Here is a 23540-nt window from a genome sequence, read left to right on the forward strand (position 1 = left end):
GATAAAGATGACGAAGTAGTATGTCCCAAAGCTTGCCTACTTTTTTGCTACACATTCAAAAGTAAATACCTTTTCTTCACAAACTTTTATGGCGTAGTGTAACTTAGGCGAATTGGGACGCAGCATATGGCTTTACACGATGACGATCGCTCTGATTGGTTTTAGGTCTATCCAATTGCGCCCAGAGGCATTTGAGCGACGTCCGTTGGTGACGCCCCTTTGGAAATGAGTTATTAATGAAGCTTTGCCAGACCATAACTCAGTTACTACTGAGAATGGTCTGGTTTTAACCAGGCTAAAAATGACCTGGAAATTCATTTCACTTCCAGCTTACCTTTCTTCAAATCGATCTTCATTTTCTTTCCAGGCTTTTTGCCCATAGTGTTAACCAGCGCAGCGAGGGCTGGGGTCATTTTTGGGGTGGGGCTCTCGCTACGATCTTTGAGGATGGGTGATGCGCTGATGGGAGGAGAAGGTGTATCTCTGTGATGATTTGATTCAACAGGGGAGTGTCTTGCAGGGCGAAGCTCCTCCTCCTTTAGGGGCGGGGTCTGTGAGACAGGGGGCTCTGGGGACGGAGTCGCCGCTTTACTCGGACCGAGTTTATGGACCAAGAAAGGACTCTTGACTTTAGGGACCACAGTGGTTGGTTCGGCGCTGTTGAAAAGCTGACCGATGAGGCTCTTTTCGTAACGGAGCTTGCTGGCAACAGGAAGTACCTCCAAGTGTACGGTCGAGGACGACATGGCTTGGCGAAACACCTCCTGGGACCTGAAACATCAAGAGCGACACCTTGTCTTATTGTTCTGTAATGCACATTTGTAGATAACATGAATATAAAGACATCCCTTCGGTCCTTCAAAGATTCAGAAGAGCTCTAGACTTAACAGCCTCCTTAATTAGCACCATTCAAGAGCCTTTTCGCTCAAGAACTTCCAGTGGGAATCACTTCTCAACGTTTCCATCTTTTTTCATGACTCCCTGGAATTGACCCTGTCACTATAGACTGGTGTGATTATGTTAAAATATTAAGATTAGCAAGGTGGTGTATTACAGATTTTACCACGGTTAAGCAACAGATTATTCATTCCTTATTGTGACTTACATCAAAGTAAAAAAAAAAAAAAAAAAGTCTCTCACTTCCATCAATATGGATCAATGATTTTGATGACATCACTCTGCACTTGCGCTTCTCATCAGATTTTCTGTCTGATGAAGTTCTCTTTCGCATTTTATTTCACTGTCAAATACATAAGGTTTACATAAATGCATTTATTTATATCTTAAAGGCCCACTGAAGTGGAGACACTTTAATCACTCTTAATTTAAAATCGTGATAATCGCACAATTCATGTGTGAAACTTTTCGGAGTTCAGTTCAGGACAAAGTAAAGGAGAAGTAAAATTGACTTGCTTGACTGCAGTCTTTTTTATTTTCTACTTCAAAACCTTTAACTCTCATACCCATTACTCTAACTCTTCCTCTAATAGTGCCACTTCGTTTAATCTGTCACCCTTTTGATGACTGTCCAATACCGTTAGTGCCACTTAATAGGGCAATTCCACACTCGCGGCAAGAAAATACCATTTTCTTTTGTTGTGTTAAAGTTGTAGCACTGAAACTCTGCAAGAGAGGAAAAGATGGATGGATGGATGGATGGATGAGATAGATAGATAAAAGGTTTGCACGCTATGAGCGAGAAGGATAGACAACAATTGCATGAAAGTGAAAATAACACAAAAGATGGATAATGAAGAAGGGAATGAAGTAGGGAGAAAGAGAGCGGGTGGATGATTAGTAATCCACCTGACAACAATGAAAGTGTGACAGATGAAAGAGTCAGACACTCACTGAGCGAAGGACTTGTCTATTAACTCAATGTCATTGATCTGCACAATGCACTCATCCTCTTGAAAGATCCTCTCTCGTTCAGAGCGGCTGTTCTCCTCGATGGATCGGATATGCAGACCCAGAGTCCTGAAGACACATGCACAAACAGATGTAAGACAGAAGGGCATCATTTGAGACAAACAATTGAAGATATTAGTTGCATTTAAGTATCTGAATTCCAACTGAAAATGACTCGTGTGGAACCTCTGTACTTTCCTGAGTTACCCAAATGAGTTATTCCATTACATACAAAACAAAACAAAACTTTTTTTTTTATTAAATAAAAATACAAAAGAAATATTCAAAACTGGAGACATTTATTAATCAAGGTGTTTCACCCGCTTATCGAACACACAACAAATACAATGAATGAATGAATGAATGAATGAATGAATGAATGAATGAATGAATGAATGAATGAATGAATGAATGAATGAATGAATGAATGAATGAATGAATGAATGAATGAATGAATGAATGAATGAATGAATGAATTGGAATGGAATGGAATGGAATGGAATGATAAAAAAACATAAAAACACGGTATTTACCAGGGAAAGTGTAGGATAATCTCATCTGGTAAAATATGGAGTGACACACGAGGAACAGGGCTTTAATTCTTTTTCCTGTTTTTTTTTTTATTTTTATGATTTTAATGAAAAATATCAATCATATTCCAGGAACTTTCTCTGAATTGTCTCTCAATATTAGCAATATTTCAAGAACAGACTTCTCTAATCAACCATTTCAATGATCAATTCCGTTACTACTGGGAAAATTAAGTAAATACAGGATTTTATTTGCTGTTACTTCCTTTACGGTTTCCTTTGAGACTCACACAACCCAAAGAGTAGTTCACCAGGTCATCGGACAGGTTTGACCACCTACAGAGAGAGGGTCTATTTCCATCCGGAGCTCAACAGGGCGCACAGGCCCCAACAACAGGAAACATGTCACCGTCCACCCCGGGAGGACTTCCTGTCGTGCAGCACGTGTGTGTCCTTGCCCTGAGCACTTAACTTTTGACCTGTTCATGCAGTCTGAAAGAGCCATTTACCTAGCTACTTCCTGAAAGTGTGTGAGTGTGTGATTATGGGTGAATATGAATGGAAAACTGATGACTAACAATACTGAAATTAAGTAATGCATGAATGTCCTGCATACAATACACAATATTTATGTAATATTATCTGAATTTTACATGATTTTGAAATAAATTCAAGAATTTTGTATGCGTTACATGTTGTCACAATGTTTTTGATTAAATAAATAAATAAAATAAATGAAATTTAAATTAAAAAGCATTCATATGCCGGTCGACCACTAGGATACAACACAGACACTAAACAATTTAATAATAACAATATCTTCGTTAGAATATCCACAAAGGAAGAAAAGTGTGTTGTTAATGACAATAACAGAATTCTCAATTTTGGGTTAACAATCCTTTTAATCTAATGTTGCTAGATTGTCAACTGTATAAAAGTCTTTTCTAAACTACTACTTCTAGTCTATAGTCGATTAAGAGTCAATGCATGAGGATCGAAGAGCAGAATTTCTACAACCGTGCAGCTTATAGCGGTCCATTATCATGAAAATGTGTAAAACACCATGAGTGTGTGTGTATGTTTGTGTGTCTTTGGTCCTGGTAAACCCTGGTAAACCCTACATTATAACCCTTCAAAATGTCCCCACAAAGATGGCAATATCCGAAATCCTTGTCATTGTGGGAAAAAGTTTTGGTCCCCATGAGGAAACCAGCTTACGTACCATCACTTTCATACTAATGAAGTGTTTTGAAAATGTAAAAATGCAGAAAGTTTTTTGAGACGGGTAGGGTTAGTGTAAGGGGATAGAATTTACAGATTGTACAATAATAAAAACCATTATGTCTATGCAGAGTCCCCACAAAGATAGTGAACCAGTGTGTGTGTGTGTGTGTGTGTGCTTTACCTTCCACTCAGTGAGGAGCAGTATGATATGACTTTGATTCCCAGAGGCCCGAGGTCTCCAGAAATATTCACCGTCCGTGTGAGACTGCTACAGTTAGGAAAACACAGTGGTGCCAGAGGTTAGTTGTTAAATGTTTCTTGCCAGAAAAAAGAAAACAACTTCAACAAACTGAAAAATGTATTTTAGAAGTGGAAACTTTCAGTGGAACGCAATCACATTAGCAGAACAACAGTCACATGTCAAAATGACAAGCCCAGAAACCATTACGGTAGGAACTGTCTTGGATATCAATGGAGTGCTCCCCCTGTCACCTGCATCATTTCCTCAGGTCGAGAGCTCTTGAAAAGTGTGTTGCATTGTGGCATTCAATCACACTCCTCTGACTGTGCACTTACATTGTACAAACAGAATACACTACATTTTCTCACATACTAGGATGGATGGATGGATGGATGGATGGATGGATGGATGGATGGATGGATGGATGGATGGATGGATGGATGGATGGATGGATGGATGGATGGATGGATGGATGGATGGATGGATGGATGGATGGATGGATGGATGGATGGATGGATGGATGGATGGATGGATGGATGGATGGATGTGCTTGGACTTTGGTGTCAGTCCATCTATCGCTGTTTTCCATGTTCTTGAAGTAAGTATGTAAACTAAGTTTAAACAGCTTTTTAAAAATAGAGGGTGCTGGTGTTTCGTATGGCATGCGTTCGGCCAATCAACGTACATTTACATCCCTGGTAGTTGCTATTGTGCTGGCTTAGATCCTACTCTAAAGTAGGAGTTAATTTATCCCCAGTTCCTGAGGTGTGAATACAGCAAAAAGCAGACACCTTCCGCCAATAGTTATAGGAACTATGAAAACGTTCCTCCGGTGCAAAAATGTGACCATACGGAAACACACATTTAACCTCTAAACAAAACAAAACAGGTTTATCAATTTTAATGGCACAGGCATTTGAAGGTAGCTTTTACCCCCTCTACTTGAAGTTTGGTACTGTCACTGTAATGCAATAAAGCACGCTAAGGCCGTGTGTCCACCAAGGCGTTTTCAGCTGCTGAAAAGGCCTAGCTTTGGGCTTTTGAGAGCGTTTTGGCAGCGCAGCATTTTTTTCAGTTGAGACACTTTGCTTGTTATGATGCGGAATATCCACGAAAGTGTTACTAGTATCTCATTTCACACATATTGTGTTTCTATGTTGATTCTATATTAAAATGTCGATACAATGTAACGTATTTTCCCTAGCTCTTGTTTTAAATGATTTTGTTCCGTTATTATGCCTGTTGTTGTCATCTGTTGCCGTTGTACAAGCAGAATGTGGTGGTTGGTCAGTGTGCTATTAGTCCCGCCCCTCCTCCACTGTGATTGGACGGTTGGGTAAAAAGTGACAGTGATGAGCGCTGCGTTTTACCCAAAGTTGAACATTCTTCAACTCTCGCCGACCTGTAAAAAACGCAGAGCGCTCAGCGCTTCAGTGTGAAAAAAAAAAAAACGCTCAGCGCCTCGTTACGCTCATGGTGTTTTAAAAAAGTGGGGCTCCCATTGAAAACAATTGAAAAAATACACCAGCCGCCTGAAAAAAGCGCTTTGGTGGACACACACAAGTATATTAAAGGGACATTTGCGATGCTTTGGACCAGCATCTGCATCTGTGTACTTGCGGAAGAGAACGTTTCTGGCCTACAGCAGTCAGAGCATTTAAGACACACAAACAAAAAAGCAAAAGTATTCACCATCTACTTTGTACTCTTGTCGACACACGCACGCAGCAAATCCATTTGCTGTTTATGTCCTGCGGGACGACATTAATGACCAAACAAATGAGCCGAAAGCCAGCGGAGTCACTGCCATTCAGTGTGTCTGAGATGAGAGCTGGAGGCAAAGGTGTCTACCTGCATCTCTCATCACAATAAAGACAGAACAGAGGAAGAGAGAGGAGGAGAGAGCAGAGGAAGAGAGAGGAGGATGTCAACTCTTCCATCTTTGTCAAAAAGAGGCTTTTCTGGAAGATTCAGGCAAGCAAGACAATCACAGTTATTCACTAACTGAAATGTTTTATTATAAAAAAATAAAAAATAATAATAATAGTAATAATAATAATAATAATAATAATTATTATTATTATTATTATTATTATTATTATTATATATATTTATATATATTTAACAAGGCTGCATTTATTTGATCAAAAATACAGAAAAAAACTAATATTGTGAAATATTATTACAATTTAAAACAACTGGTTTCTATTGTAATATATTTTAAAATGTAATTTATTCCTATGATGACAATGCAGATTTTTCAGCAAACGTTAGTCTCACATGATCCTTCAGAAATCAGGCTAATATGCTAATATTTGGTGCTCAAGAAACCAAATTTCCATTTCTTATTAATATCAATGTTGAAACCAGTTAAAATATTTGTAAAAATCATGATGATTGTTGATTGTGGCTATTGTTAATTCAAGATTCTCAAATGAATAGAATGTTAAAAGGAACAACATTTATATGAAACAGAAATCTTTTGTAACATTTTAAATGTCACTTTTGATTAATTTAATGCCAATTTTCTATATATAACTAATAATTAATTACATTAATTCTGCACAGAACCACATAAACATTTTGCTTTATTTTTTTTCTCTGAGTTATATCTAAATTTTAGATCTACTGGCCCCTAAAGTCACGTGAAAAACTGTTTAAATGGAACATTCTTGTCTGAGTGGGCGCCAGAATAAACTACCATGTGACTTATACCATGTGATCATGTGACTGATAATGTAGTTACAGACACATCGGCTAAACGATGATACAAACTCAACCAACAGCTGAGATTAGGAAACATTCTTCAACACAGTCCATTACCACAGAAATAAAACCTCCTCTCCATTCATTTGCATTATTCCCAAAAATAAAAAACCCCTCTGCCAATTTGCATGTGCCCAGTGTGGCGCAGAGCATCCATGAATTTACATGAATAAAAACTGAGACTGGCAGCAGCTCATCAAACAGATACAGAGCTTATTACTGCTCACACACCACAACAGCCAAACACACAGAGTGCGCAGAGAAAGTGTCAGAGAGGGGAAATCATTTTCTCTATTCCTGTGTTCCAAGATAAAAGAGAAAAATACTTTATGAAATACTTCCATACCACAATTCCATAAATTATCTGAAAAAGAAATACGAGAACAATTTCACATTTGAATCACACAGCCTCAGAAACTCATGCCATACTACTTGTCTTTGTCACTGTCTTGCTGAATGTTTATATTTTATGTTATTTTTTTCCCTTAAATTTGAATAAACTCTTAAATTATATTACAAACTTACAAAATATCCCATAAACTTACATTGAGCGATGGGTTTCAAAGTATGTCTAGAAAGAAACTACAACTTTCTGTCACTGTTATTTATGTGGTTGCTTTGGCCACACCATGTGTAAAACACAATAAAACTTAATAAATGACTGAATTTGATGCAAAACAACAAAAAACAAAAGAGGCTGTTATCAAGGGTCCGAAGTACAGACTATTCCATAATATTTTCCACAGTTTCTGTCCATTAGAAATTTGACACATTTCCAAATATGTTGGCTGAAAGACCAATCCTCATTTTAATTTGCGTCAAATTAAATGGCATCTTATGCAACTTTACCCAGTGCGTCTACCCAACTTGTGTGGTTTGGCTGTGGTCGGCAACTGTTCATAGTCAGCCGAAAATAATAATGACATTAATATGAAGACTAAAACCTCAAAGTTTAATATTAACTATTAGGCAGGAAGGGGAAATGATTTTATCTCACAGAATATACAGAGAACTTAAATAAGCTATTTTATTAAAACTTGATTGAATCCCAGATGGACCTCAGGGGCTTCAGCTGAGGTGATGCGGTACTGTAAACCGCGTCAATGTTTAATGAGCTGTAAAAGTGTGTGTGTGTGTGTGTGTGTATCAGTAATGCTGATTGACAGAGGCACTGAAGAGAGGCGAGAGATAAACTTCATCCCTCTCTCAGGGAGAAGAGATGAGGTCACATGACCTGTGATAAGAGGCACTGGTGATGCAAGTCTCCTATTCTGTGACTATGGCAACAAGTGTACATATTAATGACGATATACACACACACACAAGCTCTAGTGCTACTATGAAATGCTTCATCTACTGAAATGTGAGTCGACCTTTCACACTAAGATCTGTTATCTGTTGTATGTTTCCATAATTTTCGCTTGACAAGGATTTCAATAAGAAAAGCTACTTCTAGATAAGCATTAAAAAGGTTGTTTCAAAAAAGAATAAAGCACATGACACGTATTCTGACTTGAAACAGAATTTGTCTGACATATTACAGTATACGGCTCAATGCTTGTATAGGTGCTTTACTAGGCTTAAAGGGATACTCCACTTTTTTCGGAAATATGCTCATTTTACATCTCCCCCAGAGTTAAACAGTTGAGTTTTACCGTTTTAGAATCCATTCAGCCGAACTCCGGGTCTGACGGTACCACTTTTAGCATAGCTTAGCACAGATCATTGATTCTGATTAGTCCAGTAGCATTTCTTTCAAAATGACCAAAGAGTTTCAATATTTTTCCTATTTAAAACTTGACTCTTCTGTAGTTAAACCGTGTACTAAGATCGACGGAAAATGAAAAGTTGCGATTTTCTAAGCCTATATGACTAGGAACTACTCTCATTCCGGCGTAATAATCAAGGAACTGTGCGGCTGTACAATGAGTGCAGCAGGCGTAGTGATATGACGCAGCGCCTGAAAATAGGTCTAATAGGTTAGACAAACTTAGTCCCGGTCACGTTGGAAGAAGTTACCGAGCTGGGGACTATTTTCAGGCGCTGCGTCATATCATTACGCCTGCTGCACCCATGGTACAGACACACAGTTCCTTGATTATTACGCTGGAATGAGAGTAGTTCCTAGCCATATCAGCCTAGAAAATCGCAACTTTTCATTTTCCGTCGATCTTAGTACACGGTTTAACTACAGAAGAGTCAAGTTTTAAATAGGAAAAATATTGAAACTTTTTGATCATTTTGAAAGAAATGCTACTGGACTAATCAGAATCAATGATCTGTGCTAAGCTATGCTAAAAGTGGTACCGTCAGAACCGGAGTTCGGCTGAATGGATTCTAAAACGGTAAAACTCAACTGTTTAACTCTGGGGGAGATGTAAAATGAGCTTATTTCCGAAAAAAGTGGAGTATCCCTTTAAACGTGTGATAAACAAGGCTCTATTAAAAATAAATATAGCAATAATATTGTGTGCATTTAGAAATAAAATATTGGTTATCGTATTGGTCGATCACAGTGTTAAAATCTGTTAAAGTTGATTACTAATACTGTGTATATAATAAGCATATATTTATGCATTCAAATAAATATAAATATTTATGAATAAATATATTTAAATAAATGTGTCCAAAATAAAACAACAGGTAACTACTTTGTATTTATACATATTTATATTTATTTAAATACATATGTATATAAAATGTATAAAGTAATTATATATTTAAAAAAAAAAAAATCTAATTAAACTGTATGTACCTATTTGTTTAAATAAATAAAAATATTTATTTAAAAAATGCATAAATAAATTATTTAAAAAATATGTGACTGTTTAAATATTTAAATAAATATAAATATTTAGAAATAAATGTATAAATAAAATGTATTTAAATAGATCCAAATTAATGTCACTGATAAATGTCTCTATATATATAGATGTTATATTTATATTTATTTTATTTTTTTATTTATTTTTTTTATGAATAAAATAATTAAATATATATAATAATGTGGCAACAGCAAGCAAAGACATGATGTCCAAAACACATTAGGGGCACAAAACCACACACTGAAACAACCTTAATCTGACAACAAAGAACTTTCACAAAACAAAGACCCAAATTAATCTCCGGGCAGAGAGCTCGTACTAATCACTGAATTAATATGATTTCAACCCTCACTTATGAATGTAGAAACACAATCATACACTATATACAGTACAAGCATACATAAAGTCCCTCACCTTAAGCTGACTTGTCCAGTCCTAAAGTTTGGGACGTCCACCTTGGGTTTGTCCATGGCTCCTCCCTTCACAGTCGTCGCATTACCGACTCCCTGTCAACACAAAAATACACTTATGGTGACTTCAGTTTCTCTAGAGGATCCAAAACAACGACACCAAGCCTCAGTGTTCCCTCCTGAGCAGGATGCCAAAGTGAATAAAAAGTTTGCCATTGAAAAACTGCTATTGCGTCCTTTCCATCTATCTCTGTCGTCGGTCTGATCTCATCCACTGTTTTCCTTTCATTTTTTAAGAGATTAATATCTCATCTGGGGACAGTAATCAAAACAGATAAAATGCAAATGAATAGAAAACATACACAAAGAACGAGGAAAAACAAAATGATGCACCATTAAAGGGAATGTCCACTTTCCTCACTGTGGAGCCGTAGCTAATGGTGGTCCAGAACACACCCTGTAATCCACTCAAGGCACACACACAAACACATGGGACCCCCCCCTCCTCGCAGGATGCATCAAACACACAAAAAGTGACCTAGATTATCTGAGTAGAGGGCGATTATCCCCCCGCTAGGCCACATGCTCCTGAGGGCCACAGGGGCAGCACAAGCAGTGGGCTATTGTTAATGTGCATCTCCCATCTTTATTGAGTGCACACTGTTCACATGAGGATGACAACAGAGATATAGGGAGTTTAATGGAGAGACGGTTGGTTGACATAACCTTTCTGGAAAGGGAAAGCAGAAACATTTACAAAGAAATGACTATAGTGACGTTTTGAACATTGGCCAAAAAAAAAAATTAATTGTTTCTTGAGCACCAAATCAGCCAATTTTTGAAGGATCATGTGACTGGTTATTGGATTGGATAATTACATTTAAAACAAAATATAATTTATAGTTATCATCAAATCTGTATCAATGGTTGTAACAGCAACCATTTTTTCTTGTAACTGATTAGCTGTAAAATATTAGGTTTTTTTTGTTTTTATTATCAGGTGATCAGTAGTAACTGATTATGCAGCCTCAAACTTTCTAAACATCAATAGATCCATTTTTTACACACAAAAATGTATAATATATTCTTGATTATTCAAAGCTGAAAGTAGATACAAAAGGCTAACACTTGAAAATGTCTGAAAATGTCTGAATATATATATATACATATATATATAAAGCCAAATTTATGAAACAGTCAGATTGGTAAAAAACGTGAGAGGTGTTTCAAACATGGCAGCCAGGTGAAAATATTTGCCTTAAATGGACTTTGAATAAGTCGCAGAACTGTTCAGATGATAAAAAAAATTAAATAAAAAAAAACATATATTCCTGACAATGCAGTTTTGGGGGTCTTTGTGGAAACTAAATAGATCAACAAGGAAAAAAAACTGACTGTAATGTGAGGATTCTGCTGATATGTTTACGACCTAAATAGGCTTGAAGTAAACACAGTAAAACATTCATGGTCAGACGCATCAGCCGAGGAAGCAGAGTCTATATTAAATATGTGTGTCCTTGGCTCTCGGGATGCGCGGTCTGTTTGTGTTTACATAAGACTTATGAGCAGTGGGTACTGGGTAAACTCTTGGGAATACAGTAATTGAATAAATGTCAAAGCCTAATGAGAAAGTTTGTAAGAGATTGTGTGGGGATCTGCATCACAAATGTGTTTCTCTACGACCTTTGAGTCCATCTCATCCATCCATCCATCTAGAGCTGACTGAGATATTACAACAGCAAAGCCTGATCATCAATCTGCTGTACATAATAACTTAGCATAAGTGCTAACATAAGACATTTATATACAATGAGTAGGGGTGGGAGAAAAAAAAAATCGATTATTAGATGCATCGCGATGCGGACGTGGATGATTCTGAATCGATGGACGGACGGACGGAAGGACGGAAGGAAGGAAGGAAGGAAGGAAGGACAGATGGAAGGAAGAAAGGAAGGAAGGACAGTTGGAAAGAAGAAAGGAAGGAGGGAAGGACGGACAGATGGAAGGAAGGAAGGAAGGAAGGAAGGAAGGAAGGAAGGAAGGAAGGAAGGAAGGAAGGAAGGAAGGAAGGAAGGAAGGAAGGAAGGAAGGAAGGCCGGAAGGAAGGAAGGAAGGAAGGAAGGAAGGAAGGAAGGAAGGAAGGAAGGAAGGAAGGAAGGAAGGAAGGAAGGAAGGAAGGAAGGAAGGAAGGAAGGAAGGAAGGAAGGCCGGAAGGAAGGAAGGAAGGAAGGAAGGAAGGAAGGAAGGAAGGAAGGAAGGAAGGAAGGAAGGAAGGAAGGAAGGAAGGAAGTAATACGGGAGGAAGGAAGGAAGTAATACGGGAGGAAGGAAACAACCAACAAATGAATGACCAAACAAACAAATGGCAAACGAACAAAAAATAAAACCAAAAATGAACCAACCAATTAATTAAATTAATTTAAAAAAAAAAAACAATGAGAGGAAGAAAGAAAGAAACAAACAAGCAAAGAACAAACCAACCAACAAATAAACGAATAACAGAACAAAAACTAAATGAAAAGATAAAGAAACTAACAAAAACAGACAGCCACACTTGAATGAAGGAGCAGATTCTCCAGCATTGTCCCCACATCACAGCACTGTATGAAAATCAATTGAAGGTCCCAGGTGTTTATGAGAGCGCCGGCCATAATTACACATCTCATGTTCATGTTTATGTGTGTTCAGTCTGATAATCATCTTGCCTTCAGTCTAAAACATGATTGACAAAACCAAGCAGAGAATCCCCGCCCCGTCTCATAATTACCCAGGTCTCCTGTACACACAGCAGAGATGTGAGCAGAGCACAGCCCCGCACAGAGAAACTCCTCAAATCATTTAAAGGTGTGCCATGCTTCAGTGGAGGTGACCGCCGGCTGTGAGCGTGAGCTCCTGGGACGGATGATAAGGGACTGGGAGAGCTTCAGGGTTCCCCGTCTCTGCTGTAATGTGAGTTCAGAGTTCCTCCAGGTACTTTTTAAAAAGGACTTCCATTAGATCAGAAACTGCAGCGTGTACTTCAGGTACGTGATTTACACAAGTGGGACATTCTGTTCCTGGATCAGATGGTCTTGGAACAACATTCCTATTCAGCAATCATTACCTAACCTTACTCCTAAAAAATAAATAAGGTTCATAAGGATATTACTCAAGATTCATAAAATGATTATGAAAAACATAATCCTAAAATCTGGTCTGGTTAAGAACAGATGCTGTTCCAGGAACATGTGATTTTACACAAGCACAACATGCTCCTGAATCAACAACACTGAGCCTGGAACAACACTGATATAAACCCATGGAGATTTCCCTTAGATTTCAGGGGTAGGATCTGGAATAACACTCCTATTTATCAAGCATTGTGCCCTGATTTTAGAGCAATGGCGTTTTTGATGTGGGAGAGCAACATCCCACATCAAAATTGAATCGCAAGGTGATCTATTCACAAATTGTCAAGAGTGCTTGTAATAAAAGAGACGCAACATTCTTATACAGTTGTTGTTTAAGCCAAGGCATGTTTCCGTAACACATTAACGAAACATTTTATTTGACATTGTATACACTAATAACAATACAATTACAAATTATTAATAATTACATTAATATTATTAATACAATAAGTCTTTAGGTCCGAAAATGAAAATCAATGAAAATTAAAAGCAGCTTTAAACACTGAAAAAAAAGTCAATATCATTAATGTATGATCCACAAGAGAAATATTAAGCCAATAAATTAAGATAGTTGTTTTACCGTTATCAGCATTGAGATAATTAATGCGGAGTGCAGCGTCAGATGCCAAAAGCTTGTCAGTTTTTGCTCTCACTTTTTAGGAAATAATTGACTGTAAGTTTGAGTTACCGACATAACTTGTGCAAAGTTTGCGAATTGCGCGTGTGATATCCACGGGCTCGTCCTTTAGGTGAAAGATTTCCTCCTCGCCAACTCCTATTATCGCCAATTATCGAAAAAGATTCTCATTTCCCGCCATGAAACGAAGTAAATAAGTAAATTAATGATCAAATAAGTAAACTATTGCAGTAAACTATTGCAAAATGTTTCAGTTTTTTAATATATTCAAATAGAAAGCGGTTGTTTTAAATTGTAATAATATTGCTCAATATTAATGTTTTACATTATAATTGATCAAATACTGTAAATGCAAAAAAATCTTACGGACCCCAAAATTGTCAACGGTAGTGTACATTTTCTAAGATACTGTTTGAAACGGACACATGCATCTATCCACCTTATTTTGCAATGCGGACGCAAGTTTTTTAGTGAATGTGTGAGACATCTGATTCATCAGCCTCTAGTCTACAGGGAAATAACAAGAAGAAAGTGCAGTAAACGGTAAAACTATTTGCGCTACAAACCAGCGTGTTTATAATTGCGACAAAGCATCAAGCAGCATAGCGAGAGTACAGCTAAATTGAAATTAAAGTGAATGACACAGGAAAACAAAGATATTATAACATGAATTAAATTAATAGTTATTTTAAAAAAAGGCAAAAAAAATTCATTTTCAGACTTTTCAGGTCTAGTCATGAATGTTTGTAGTCTGGCTATCACCAGACCAAGCTCAATCTTTTAAGACTGAACATGAGTCTGGGGAGTCTGCTCTGTATTTTCTACTGCACAAGAGGTGTGATCAACGGGCATAGTTCAAATTAGGGATGCAACGATACCATTTTTTCAGAACCGATCCGATCCGATACCAAAAATTCTGAGTATCGGCCGATACCGATCCGTACCGATACCAGCGCAGTTTTTTTTTTATCAAGTAGAATTTCTATAACTCTGTGTTGAACTGATAATAAGAACTGAAAAAAGAAAAACAACAACAAAAAATATATGATCATAATCTGACATAAATGCTATTATAAACTAGATTAATGGATAATTCAGCAGTAAAATTTAGTCTAGAAAAATTACGAGTGCACAATAATTGTATAAAATTTGAACATTTTGTGAAAAAAAATGTTTAGTGGGGAACAAATTAGAGACAATAAGTGTAACACTAAATCTGGTAAAACTTTACACATTGCTCTTTGTATTGTTGTAAAATACATTCATGAAAAACAACAACAAAAATCAAAAATATAAATTATTTTATAGCCTACAATAAAATTGAGACATTTTTTAAATGTATAGCACAGCTGTTTAATGAGGTAGCAACATAATGGATAGGACAGAACAAGAACGGCTATTGATATTGTTTCATTGCGTCACTGTATTATGATATGAAAGGCTCCAATTCAGAGCGGCACAAAGCGCTTATGCGCATCCCGAGCGCAGAATGATGCGCTTGAAGCAACATGAGTCACAGCGCGCAGCGCGTCGAGTCCGCATTGAAAAGTTTATAGCACAAAGAAAATACATATTGATGCGTAGTGTATTGTACAGTATCTATCTATGCAATAGTCTATTCAGCATTTTCTTTTAACAGTTTTAAATTTCAGTTACTGTGCGCGTGAAGAACAAATAGTGCTCTGACTTTACTCCAGTGTTGTGATCTAACAGACACCCGGTAGAAAGTAACATGATTAAGGTACAGCAATAAAGTCCAGCAAGATAGAGTTGTTTTATGCGAAACCATAGACCTTTATCTACAGATCAAGTATAATAATAGTAACACTGAATCATCTTGGAGAGAGTTTCATTGTGTTAACTGTTGTAACCGAACGCGACGCGCTGTTTGAATGAAGAATGACTGACAGCTCAGCTGAGGGAAACGTTTACGTGATCTTGAATTTAACGACTTAAATATTAATTTATATCTCACATTATACTATATAATGGCTTCAGAACACTTATAATATTGTGCACGAAAACTTATGGTGCTTTATAATGTTTGTGTGCCTTTTGTGGGGCTTAACAATAACACTGAATAGTATACGCACAATATCGGATTTGGATCGGCCTTGTCTGACCGATACCCGATCCGCCAAAAATGGCAGTATCGGAGCCGATACCGATACTGAGTATCGGATCGGTGCATCCCTAGTTCAAATCGACTCTGTACGCAATTGGATAGTCCTTCAACCAATCAGACCAACGATCAGGGTGACGTACTTGTTCGCAGCGAAAACTCCAGGCAGGAAACGTGTCAACAAAAGCGTTGGTGATCAGCGGGTGATCGAGTGATTTTTGCAGGTTGTGCAAAAAAAAAAAAAAACATGAAAGTGAGTGGTATTTAGTACACCCACTCAAGCGATTTGTTTGCTAAACTAAAGAAGCCATTGAGCATCGTCGAGAGGTTAAAGGGTTAGTTCACCCAAAAATGAAAATTATGTCATTAATGACTCACCCTCATGTCGTTCCAAGCCCGTAAGACCTTCGTTCATCTTCGGAACACAGTTTAAGATATTTTAGATTTAGTCCGAGAGCTTTCTGTCCCTCCATTGAAAATGTATGTACGGTATACTGTCCATGTCCAGAAAAGGTAATAAAGACATCATCAAAGTAGTCCATGTGACTACAGTGGCTCAATCTTAAGTTTACAAGATTGTAATAGCGTAGCGCTTCTGTGTTGTACGTCACACGTAGGCTCACTATTGGGCGAGGCCGATCATGTGTGTGATGCGTGTGACGTACAACACAGAAGCGCTGCGCTATTACACTACGTGAACTCACTCGAGGCCCAGAGAGAAGGAAATGAATAGTGGAATAAAGTCGTTATTTTTGTGTACTTTTTGCGCACAAAAAGTATTCTCGTCGCTTGATAAACCTAAGATTGAGCCACTGTAGTCACATGGACTACTTTGATGATGTCTTTATTACCTTTTTGGACATGGACAGTATACCGTACATACATTTTCAATGGAGGGACAGAAAGCTCTCGGACTAAATCTAAAATATCTTAAACTGTGTTCCGAAGATGAACGGAGGTCTTACGGGCTTGGAACGACATGAGGGTGAGTCATTAATGACATAATTTTCATTTTTGGGTGAACTAAGGGCCAATCTCATTTCTCTGTCTTACCCCTTCCCCTTCCCCTACCCCTTTGTCTGCGTCTTCCCCTTGCCCCTCGATACCGAGTGAAGGGGGCTAGGGGGAAGAACGTTTCTCTAAGAAATGAGACACCACTCGATTACCGTTTGCGTCATCTTCCCTTTCCGCTAGCTGGCTGCTACGTCAACAGAGGCGATACGCATTGACATAAACAAACGAAGATGCCGTCGTCTCGGGTTGTGATATCGATTGCCTGGTCTCTCTTTATCTTTGCACGCTTGTGTGCCATCAGTCAAAGACATTGTTTCACTGTATTTAACGGCGGCGGCGGCGACACCATAGATAAGCAAAACATTAGCAAACGGCAAAAAAATTTAACTAGCGAGTCAAAACAAAAACATTACAATTAAAACCGCTTGAACATTTAAGTATCATAAAACACGAGTGTCATTAAACTGCTGAAAATACTTACATTTGTGCGACTCACTTCTGGGAAATTCCTACCCCTCTCTTTCAAGTGTGGTCCTCCGCAAACTTCGTTTCAAGGGCTATGTAGCCCTACGCCTTGGCCCTAGCCCTTAATCAAAATGAGAATTGGGACACCACTTTCCCTCACATGAACGCGCAAAACCGAGGGGAAGGGTTAAGAGTAAGGGGTAAGACAGAGAAATGAGATGCAGCCTAACCCTTTAAAAGGAATTGGATTGGATTAAACCTGCCAATAGTGCGCCAGGTGGATAAGCCAGTTTGTGATTGGTCCCTGCAAATTTGTAACGGAAGCGGAAAAACGGAAATTTGTCTAGAATTTGTGGTCAATCACAAGAAAACTCATTCCTATCACCGGGTTAAGATGGCCTCTGACTGCAGGAGCTGATTGATTGACTATGAATGTTGATCCAGGAACACTATACATGTATATAAATCACACTGTGAATGAAGCCTTATTGGAATCTGGAACTAAAGTCGCCAAGATTCTTCAGAGTGCTGAAGAAGTTCTCCAGGAGGAAGAGGAATCTGCAGCGGTGGCACTGACAGAGGCAGATATTTATTTGAGTGTAGAGAGAATACGCACATATTTATGAATCCTCTCTGTCTCAAAAGTGCTGTGGTTGATGCATTAGTGGTACTCACCCTGTCATTGAGGAGTGCACTGCAATGATTACTGTCACTCCGAGCAATCTGGGACGGATGCGTGCGGGTGTCTGCGCGAGCTGTAATTTTGCAGACCTTATGAATCCCTAACAATAGCCGCGCACATTCTTTTCCCGTTTGATACTAATATTTTAGAGACATTGGACAGTTTTATGTATGTCGTCCTGATACACTCAGCAGTTTCCCAAGAGACTGAAAGTGGTACAATTTAGTAAATGTCACACTCAGAATTAAAATATACTGCGTTAGCTTCCTGTGTGAGTCTGAAGCAAAATCCTAAACCCGGTTCACTCATTCTCAAACTTACATTACTGCTCAAAAGTTTCTGGAAGTTTTAAAAACAATTTGTTTAACTATGCTCACCAAAGCTGCCTTTATTTGATCAGAAAATACAGTAAAAAATAGTAATATTGTGAAATATTATTACAATTTAAAATAACTGTTTTATATTTTAAAATGTAATTTATTCCTGTGATGGCAAAGCGTCATTACTCCAGTCTTCAGTGTCATATGATCCTTCAGAAATCATTCAAATATGCTGATTTTCTGCTCAAGAAACATTTATTATTATTATCAATGTTGAAAACCATGATATTTTATTTTCAGGATTCTTTGATGCATAGAAAGTTCAAAAGAACAGAATTTATTTGAAATAAAATCATTTGTAATGTCAACAAATGTCACTTGAATTTCTGAAGTATCTGAAGAATCTGAAAAGCAAACACTGCTGTAAATGTGAGAGCAAAAAGAGCTGGTTAACAGATGACCTCAAAGGAAGGGAATGAAAGAGAGATATATAGAGAGAGTAAAAGCTTTGTTGATGAAAACAATACTGGAAGAGAGTAAGATAACAACGGTTGCGAAGCTAAAAGGCAAAACTTAAGCACAAATACAATATGACCATGGATGTTGACTGTGACAGTGAAATTCCTGCAAACAAGGACAGGTTAAATACATAAGACCACCAGCACTACAAAAAGAAAAGTAGTCTTGCATTGCGTCCTCCAAAAGCTCAATACAAATGTGGCCTTCATTTTCTTTAACAAGTGGAAAAAAAGAAAGTTGACGCTTTCCCAGACACTCCTATCGGACATGAGTAGGTGATGTGTGTTCACTCACGGTTGACTGGGGTCTGCTGATGTCCTCACGGTCCAATGAAATGACATCCAGGTGCGGGGCGAGGGCGGGGTCACTGCTGCTCCGCACGGACAGAGGGGTGGCTGATGGGAAAAGACAAAGAATATTGTTAGAAATCTAAAATAGAAAGCCACTGCATTTGCAAATCTAGGTTCATTGTAAAACAATGATCTAGACCTTAAAAAAAGTACTGTGGTGATACCATGGTACATGATAGTATCATTGAGATTATTTTTATATTATATATTACATTATAGTTTTGTTAAAGGGATATTTCACCGCTGGAAAGATGAATGTGTATTTAAATTGGGTCATTTATAGTAGAAAGTTGGTGCCTTCTAGACTGAGAAAAGCCAGAAAATGTATTTTTGGCTCATGTGGATGAAAGACAACAACTCCCAGAATGCACTTGCTTCGCTGCCCTATGAGGACACTAACAAGCCACGCCTACCGGTTACAGAGGGCAGTATCGGAAGAAATGATACAACTAGGCTACTAGTCGACTCGAAACTGAAAAGACGCCGTTGTATCGTGAGATCCCCCTATGGGCGGGTTGAAGACATGCGGAACGAGCTCCTACTACTGGCTGTAGTCTCTCGCCTCTGGACAAAAAAGCCTCCGATGACGGAAAATGGCGATTTTTGCGTCATCTGAGGGTTTTTTCCAGACACACGATACAGAAATCTGTCGTCTCAGGGGGACATGAGGGAGGGAAGCACGGTCACTCGAAAATACTACCGGGTTTCTACTGATACAAAGCTTAATGCTAATCGGTGAAGCATCCCTTTAATATTTAGAATTCGATTTTAATGTTTTCAATTTTATTTTAGTTAAAGTCTTAGCAATTTTGTTGTTTTTGTCATTTTATTATATAGTTTTTATTAAGTTTTAGCTTATTTATTTTTAGTTACTTTAGTAAAATTTTAATAAAACTATTGCCTTGGCAACTAGCTGAAATAAATAATGTTCAAAATGTAAATTATTATTTTTATTTTTTTTCAGTGAATGTTTATTTATTTCAAGTAATGAAAATGTGTATTTTTTTTATTTTAGTTTTTAGTTTAATGTACTTTCATTGTGTTAGCATGGTAAAAGTCATGGTAAAAGACAGTCAGAGATATGAATATGAAATGAAGATAATACAGGTTCATTTTATATTGACTATTTTTATTGATTTTTATATTGATTTTAAAAATGAATTTGTATGCATACATTAGCATAGTTAATAAAAAGTGAAGCAATATATGACCATTTTGAGCCAGTTCCCATTTTGTGGCAGTTTTGTTGTTATTTTTATTTATTTTATGTATTTATGTATACATTTACCTATGTATTTAGTTATGCATGTACTTATTTTCTTATTTACGTATTTATTTGTGCGCTCATTCATTTTTTTTTTTTTAAACAAACTACATATAAGTCATTTTGAGCAGTTATTTTTGTTCATTATTCAGCTTAATTTTGTTCAGACGGACAAGCACAGATCAAACACTAGCAAGTTGAACATTACCTAGAGTGTTTTCTGTTTCTTTTCAGACACACATCGGATCAAATAAACACAATTAAAGTCACACTAAACTCACCACATGAAAGCACAACAATACAGTCTCACGCAACACAAACAGAAAGACATCTGAGTGAGTCAGAGCAGGTTTCCGTACACAGACTCATCAGTCCTGCGAAACGTCTCCCATCACACGCATTTGTCTGGTTTCCATAACAGGGACAACAGCCAAACGCTGGAGCCATCGCTAGACTCAGCAGAAACGGCTACGGGAACAGGATGCTAGATCCATCAAAAACAGCCCTGTCTTTTACAGGAACAAAATAAAACTCGATGGAAAAATGCAGTGAGGGAGTTTTATATCAGGACTATCTAACAGAATGTCCTTGGCCTCCATTCTGAAGAGGTTCTCCAAGACCTTCTGAGATAAGGCCGGAGACACTGTGACATCTCAAGGATCTGAAGTACACAAATGTGTTGAACGTTGGCAAGGTCAAAATTCTTCTACAAAAGCTAAATCGTGGGAAACAGTGTTTTCTACTACAAGGAAAACAGCTTTCACTAGTACCATGTATATACACCAACATGAGAAATATGAGAGATACACTAAGCTGCAAAAAAAAGACTAATTCAGAAACAGTAACTTCATTAATGAGCACATTAGCATACAAGCATCTACATTTACATAACAACGGGTTAGCAGTCTTGAGCAATTTCACCCACACTAATGAATGACAGTTTGTACTATATGAGGTTAATTCACACTGCATGCCGTTCGCCTAGATTTGCATACAAGTGCTCTTTCACATGTGCAAGGAAAAAGTTACACAGATTCACACATACATTTTATTTTCCCTTCGGTTCTTCATATATATAGTGAAATTTAGTTTTGTGCCACATAAATATTGCTCTTGTAAAAGCATGTATCTTCTGTTACATAAGTAAAAAGATATTGCCTCATTCAAATGTTGTGCCTGCAGTGCAGTTACATAAATTAAGAGCTTGTTGTGCAGTTACTTACATCTTTTGGGTTATATACTTTACATACATACATGCATGCGCACATAATATATACACGCATATACACATATATAAAAAGGTCACACATATACATGTATATGATATAAATAAATTCTAACCTAAAAACATAACTGCACTACAAGCTCTTAATTTATGTCTGTGTGTGTGTGTGTGTGTGTGTGTGTGTGTGTGTGTGTGTGTGTGTGTGTGTGTGTGTGACTGTGTGTGTGTGACTGTGTGTGTGTGACTGTGTGTGTGTGTGTGTGTGTGTGTGTGTGTGTGTGTGTGTGTGTGTGTGTGTGTGTGTGTGTCTGTGTGTGTGTGTGTGTGTGTGTGTGTGTGTGTGTGTGTGTGTGTGTGTGTGTGTGTGTGTGTGTGTGTGTGTGTGTGTGTGTGTGTGTGTGTGTGTGTGTGTGTGTGTGTACAAGTTTGTGGTCAGTGAGATTAGATTGTTTTACTTTTTCTCAGAAAGGATGCATTAAACTGATCAAGGGGTGACAGTAAAAGACATTCATAATGTTACAATGATCATTGTGCAGTTACTTACATTTTTTGGGTTATATACTTTACATACATATATACATACATACATACATACACACATACTATATACACGCATATACACATACATGTATATGATATATATAAATTCTAAACTAAAAACAATTAACTGCACTACGAGCACTGTGTGTGTGTGTGTGTGTGTGTGTGTGTGTGTGTGTGTGTGTGTGTGTGTGTGTGTGTGTGTGTGTGTGTGTGTGTGTGTGTGTGTGTGTGTGTGTGTGTGGTCGGTGAGATTAGATTGTTTTACTTTTTCTCAGAAAGGATGCATTAAACTGATAGTTTCTTGCACAGCAAATCAGCATATTAGAATGATTTCTTGCATCACATTACATTTTAAGATATATTCAATCTGAAAACATTTTAAATTGTAATAATATGTCGGCGCCAATAGCCCCATGGTTAACATGCCGACATATAGCGCAACTGCGACCCAAATTCAATTCCCAGCTCGAGGTCCTTTGCCGATCCACCTTCGCCTCTCTCTCCACCCCACGCTTTCCTGTCAAAATCTCTACTGTCCTATCAAATAAACGCACAAAAAGACTTGCAAAAAAAAATGTGTAATAATATTTCACAATATTACTGTTTGGATCAGCCTTAATGAGCTTCCCGACCAACTCTGGAACGGTAGTGAATGTACAGCGTACACACTTTTATGAGTGGCTTGTGGCATGTCAAAGTAGTTTTTTAAAGTAGCTTCCTGAAGACTGACAAAGACCTAAATATCTTGCATGTGATGACAGAATAGAATACCGAGTACTTACAGCCACAATCAACAGAAAGAGCAAGTCTGACCCTGAAAAAAAAAGATCGAGATCAAAAAAGAGAACAAAAAATACTCAAGCACAGAGCTTGAAAAAGTTATCATTTTCCCTGGTCAAACACAGACACTTCCATCAGCAAAGACTGCTCATATCTTCAGTCTGCGACTAGAAATAATCAAAAAAGGCCTTTCAGTATGATCACACTAGCACAGAAACTCTGATTCAGGTGAAGCTGGTGTGCTCTGGCAGTCATTAACACAGTATCTTTGACTCAGAGCCATTTTAATAAGGTACTGGAACCAGAAGCAAGCTATAACATCTTCTTTAGTTGGCTTTAGAAGCTACTTCGTTAAGAAAACCGTTGGTATTCCTTTTCTGGGCTAATGTTTCAACTCATCAGGGCCATCTTCAAATGCATCACTGACCTATTGAACTGTACTTCTCTGTATTTCAATGGCAATGTGCATATGAGACAGATAAGGCCAATGAAAGAGACCTAGACAGAGACCCAGACTCTTTTGAGGCCTGTTTTACCTCAGAGCT

General features: G+C 37.7%; 1 protein-coding gene across 2 annotated transcripts in view; it reads right to left on the bottom strand.

Moving 5' to 3' along the window:
• pard3ba (par-3 family cell polarity regulator beta a) overlaps positions 1–23540 on the bottom strand; it is a 174004-nt gene that overhangs the window by 101912 nt on the left and 48552 nt on the right. For both annotated transcript variants that reach the window (XM_084403120.1, XM_084403119.1), the window contains exons 4-8: positions 19128–19228; positions 9909–10000; positions 3844–3930; positions 1852–1977; positions 335–771 (exon numbers count right to left, since the gene is read on the bottom strand). In XM_084403120.1, coding sequence (XP_084259246.1) covers positions 335–771; positions 1852–1977; positions 3844–3930; positions 9909–10000; positions 19128–19228 — 843 coding nt within the window. The remainder of the gene's footprint in view (positions 1–334; positions 772–1851; positions 1978–3843; positions 3931–9908; positions 10001–19127; positions 19229–23540) is intronic.

This window comes from Rutilus rutilus, assembly GCF_951802725.1.
Source record: "Rutilus rutilus genome assembly, chromosome: 2".
Classification (NCBI taxonomy): Eukaryota; Metazoa; Chordata; class Actinopteri; order Cypriniformes; family Leuciscidae; genus Rutilus; species Rutilus rutilus.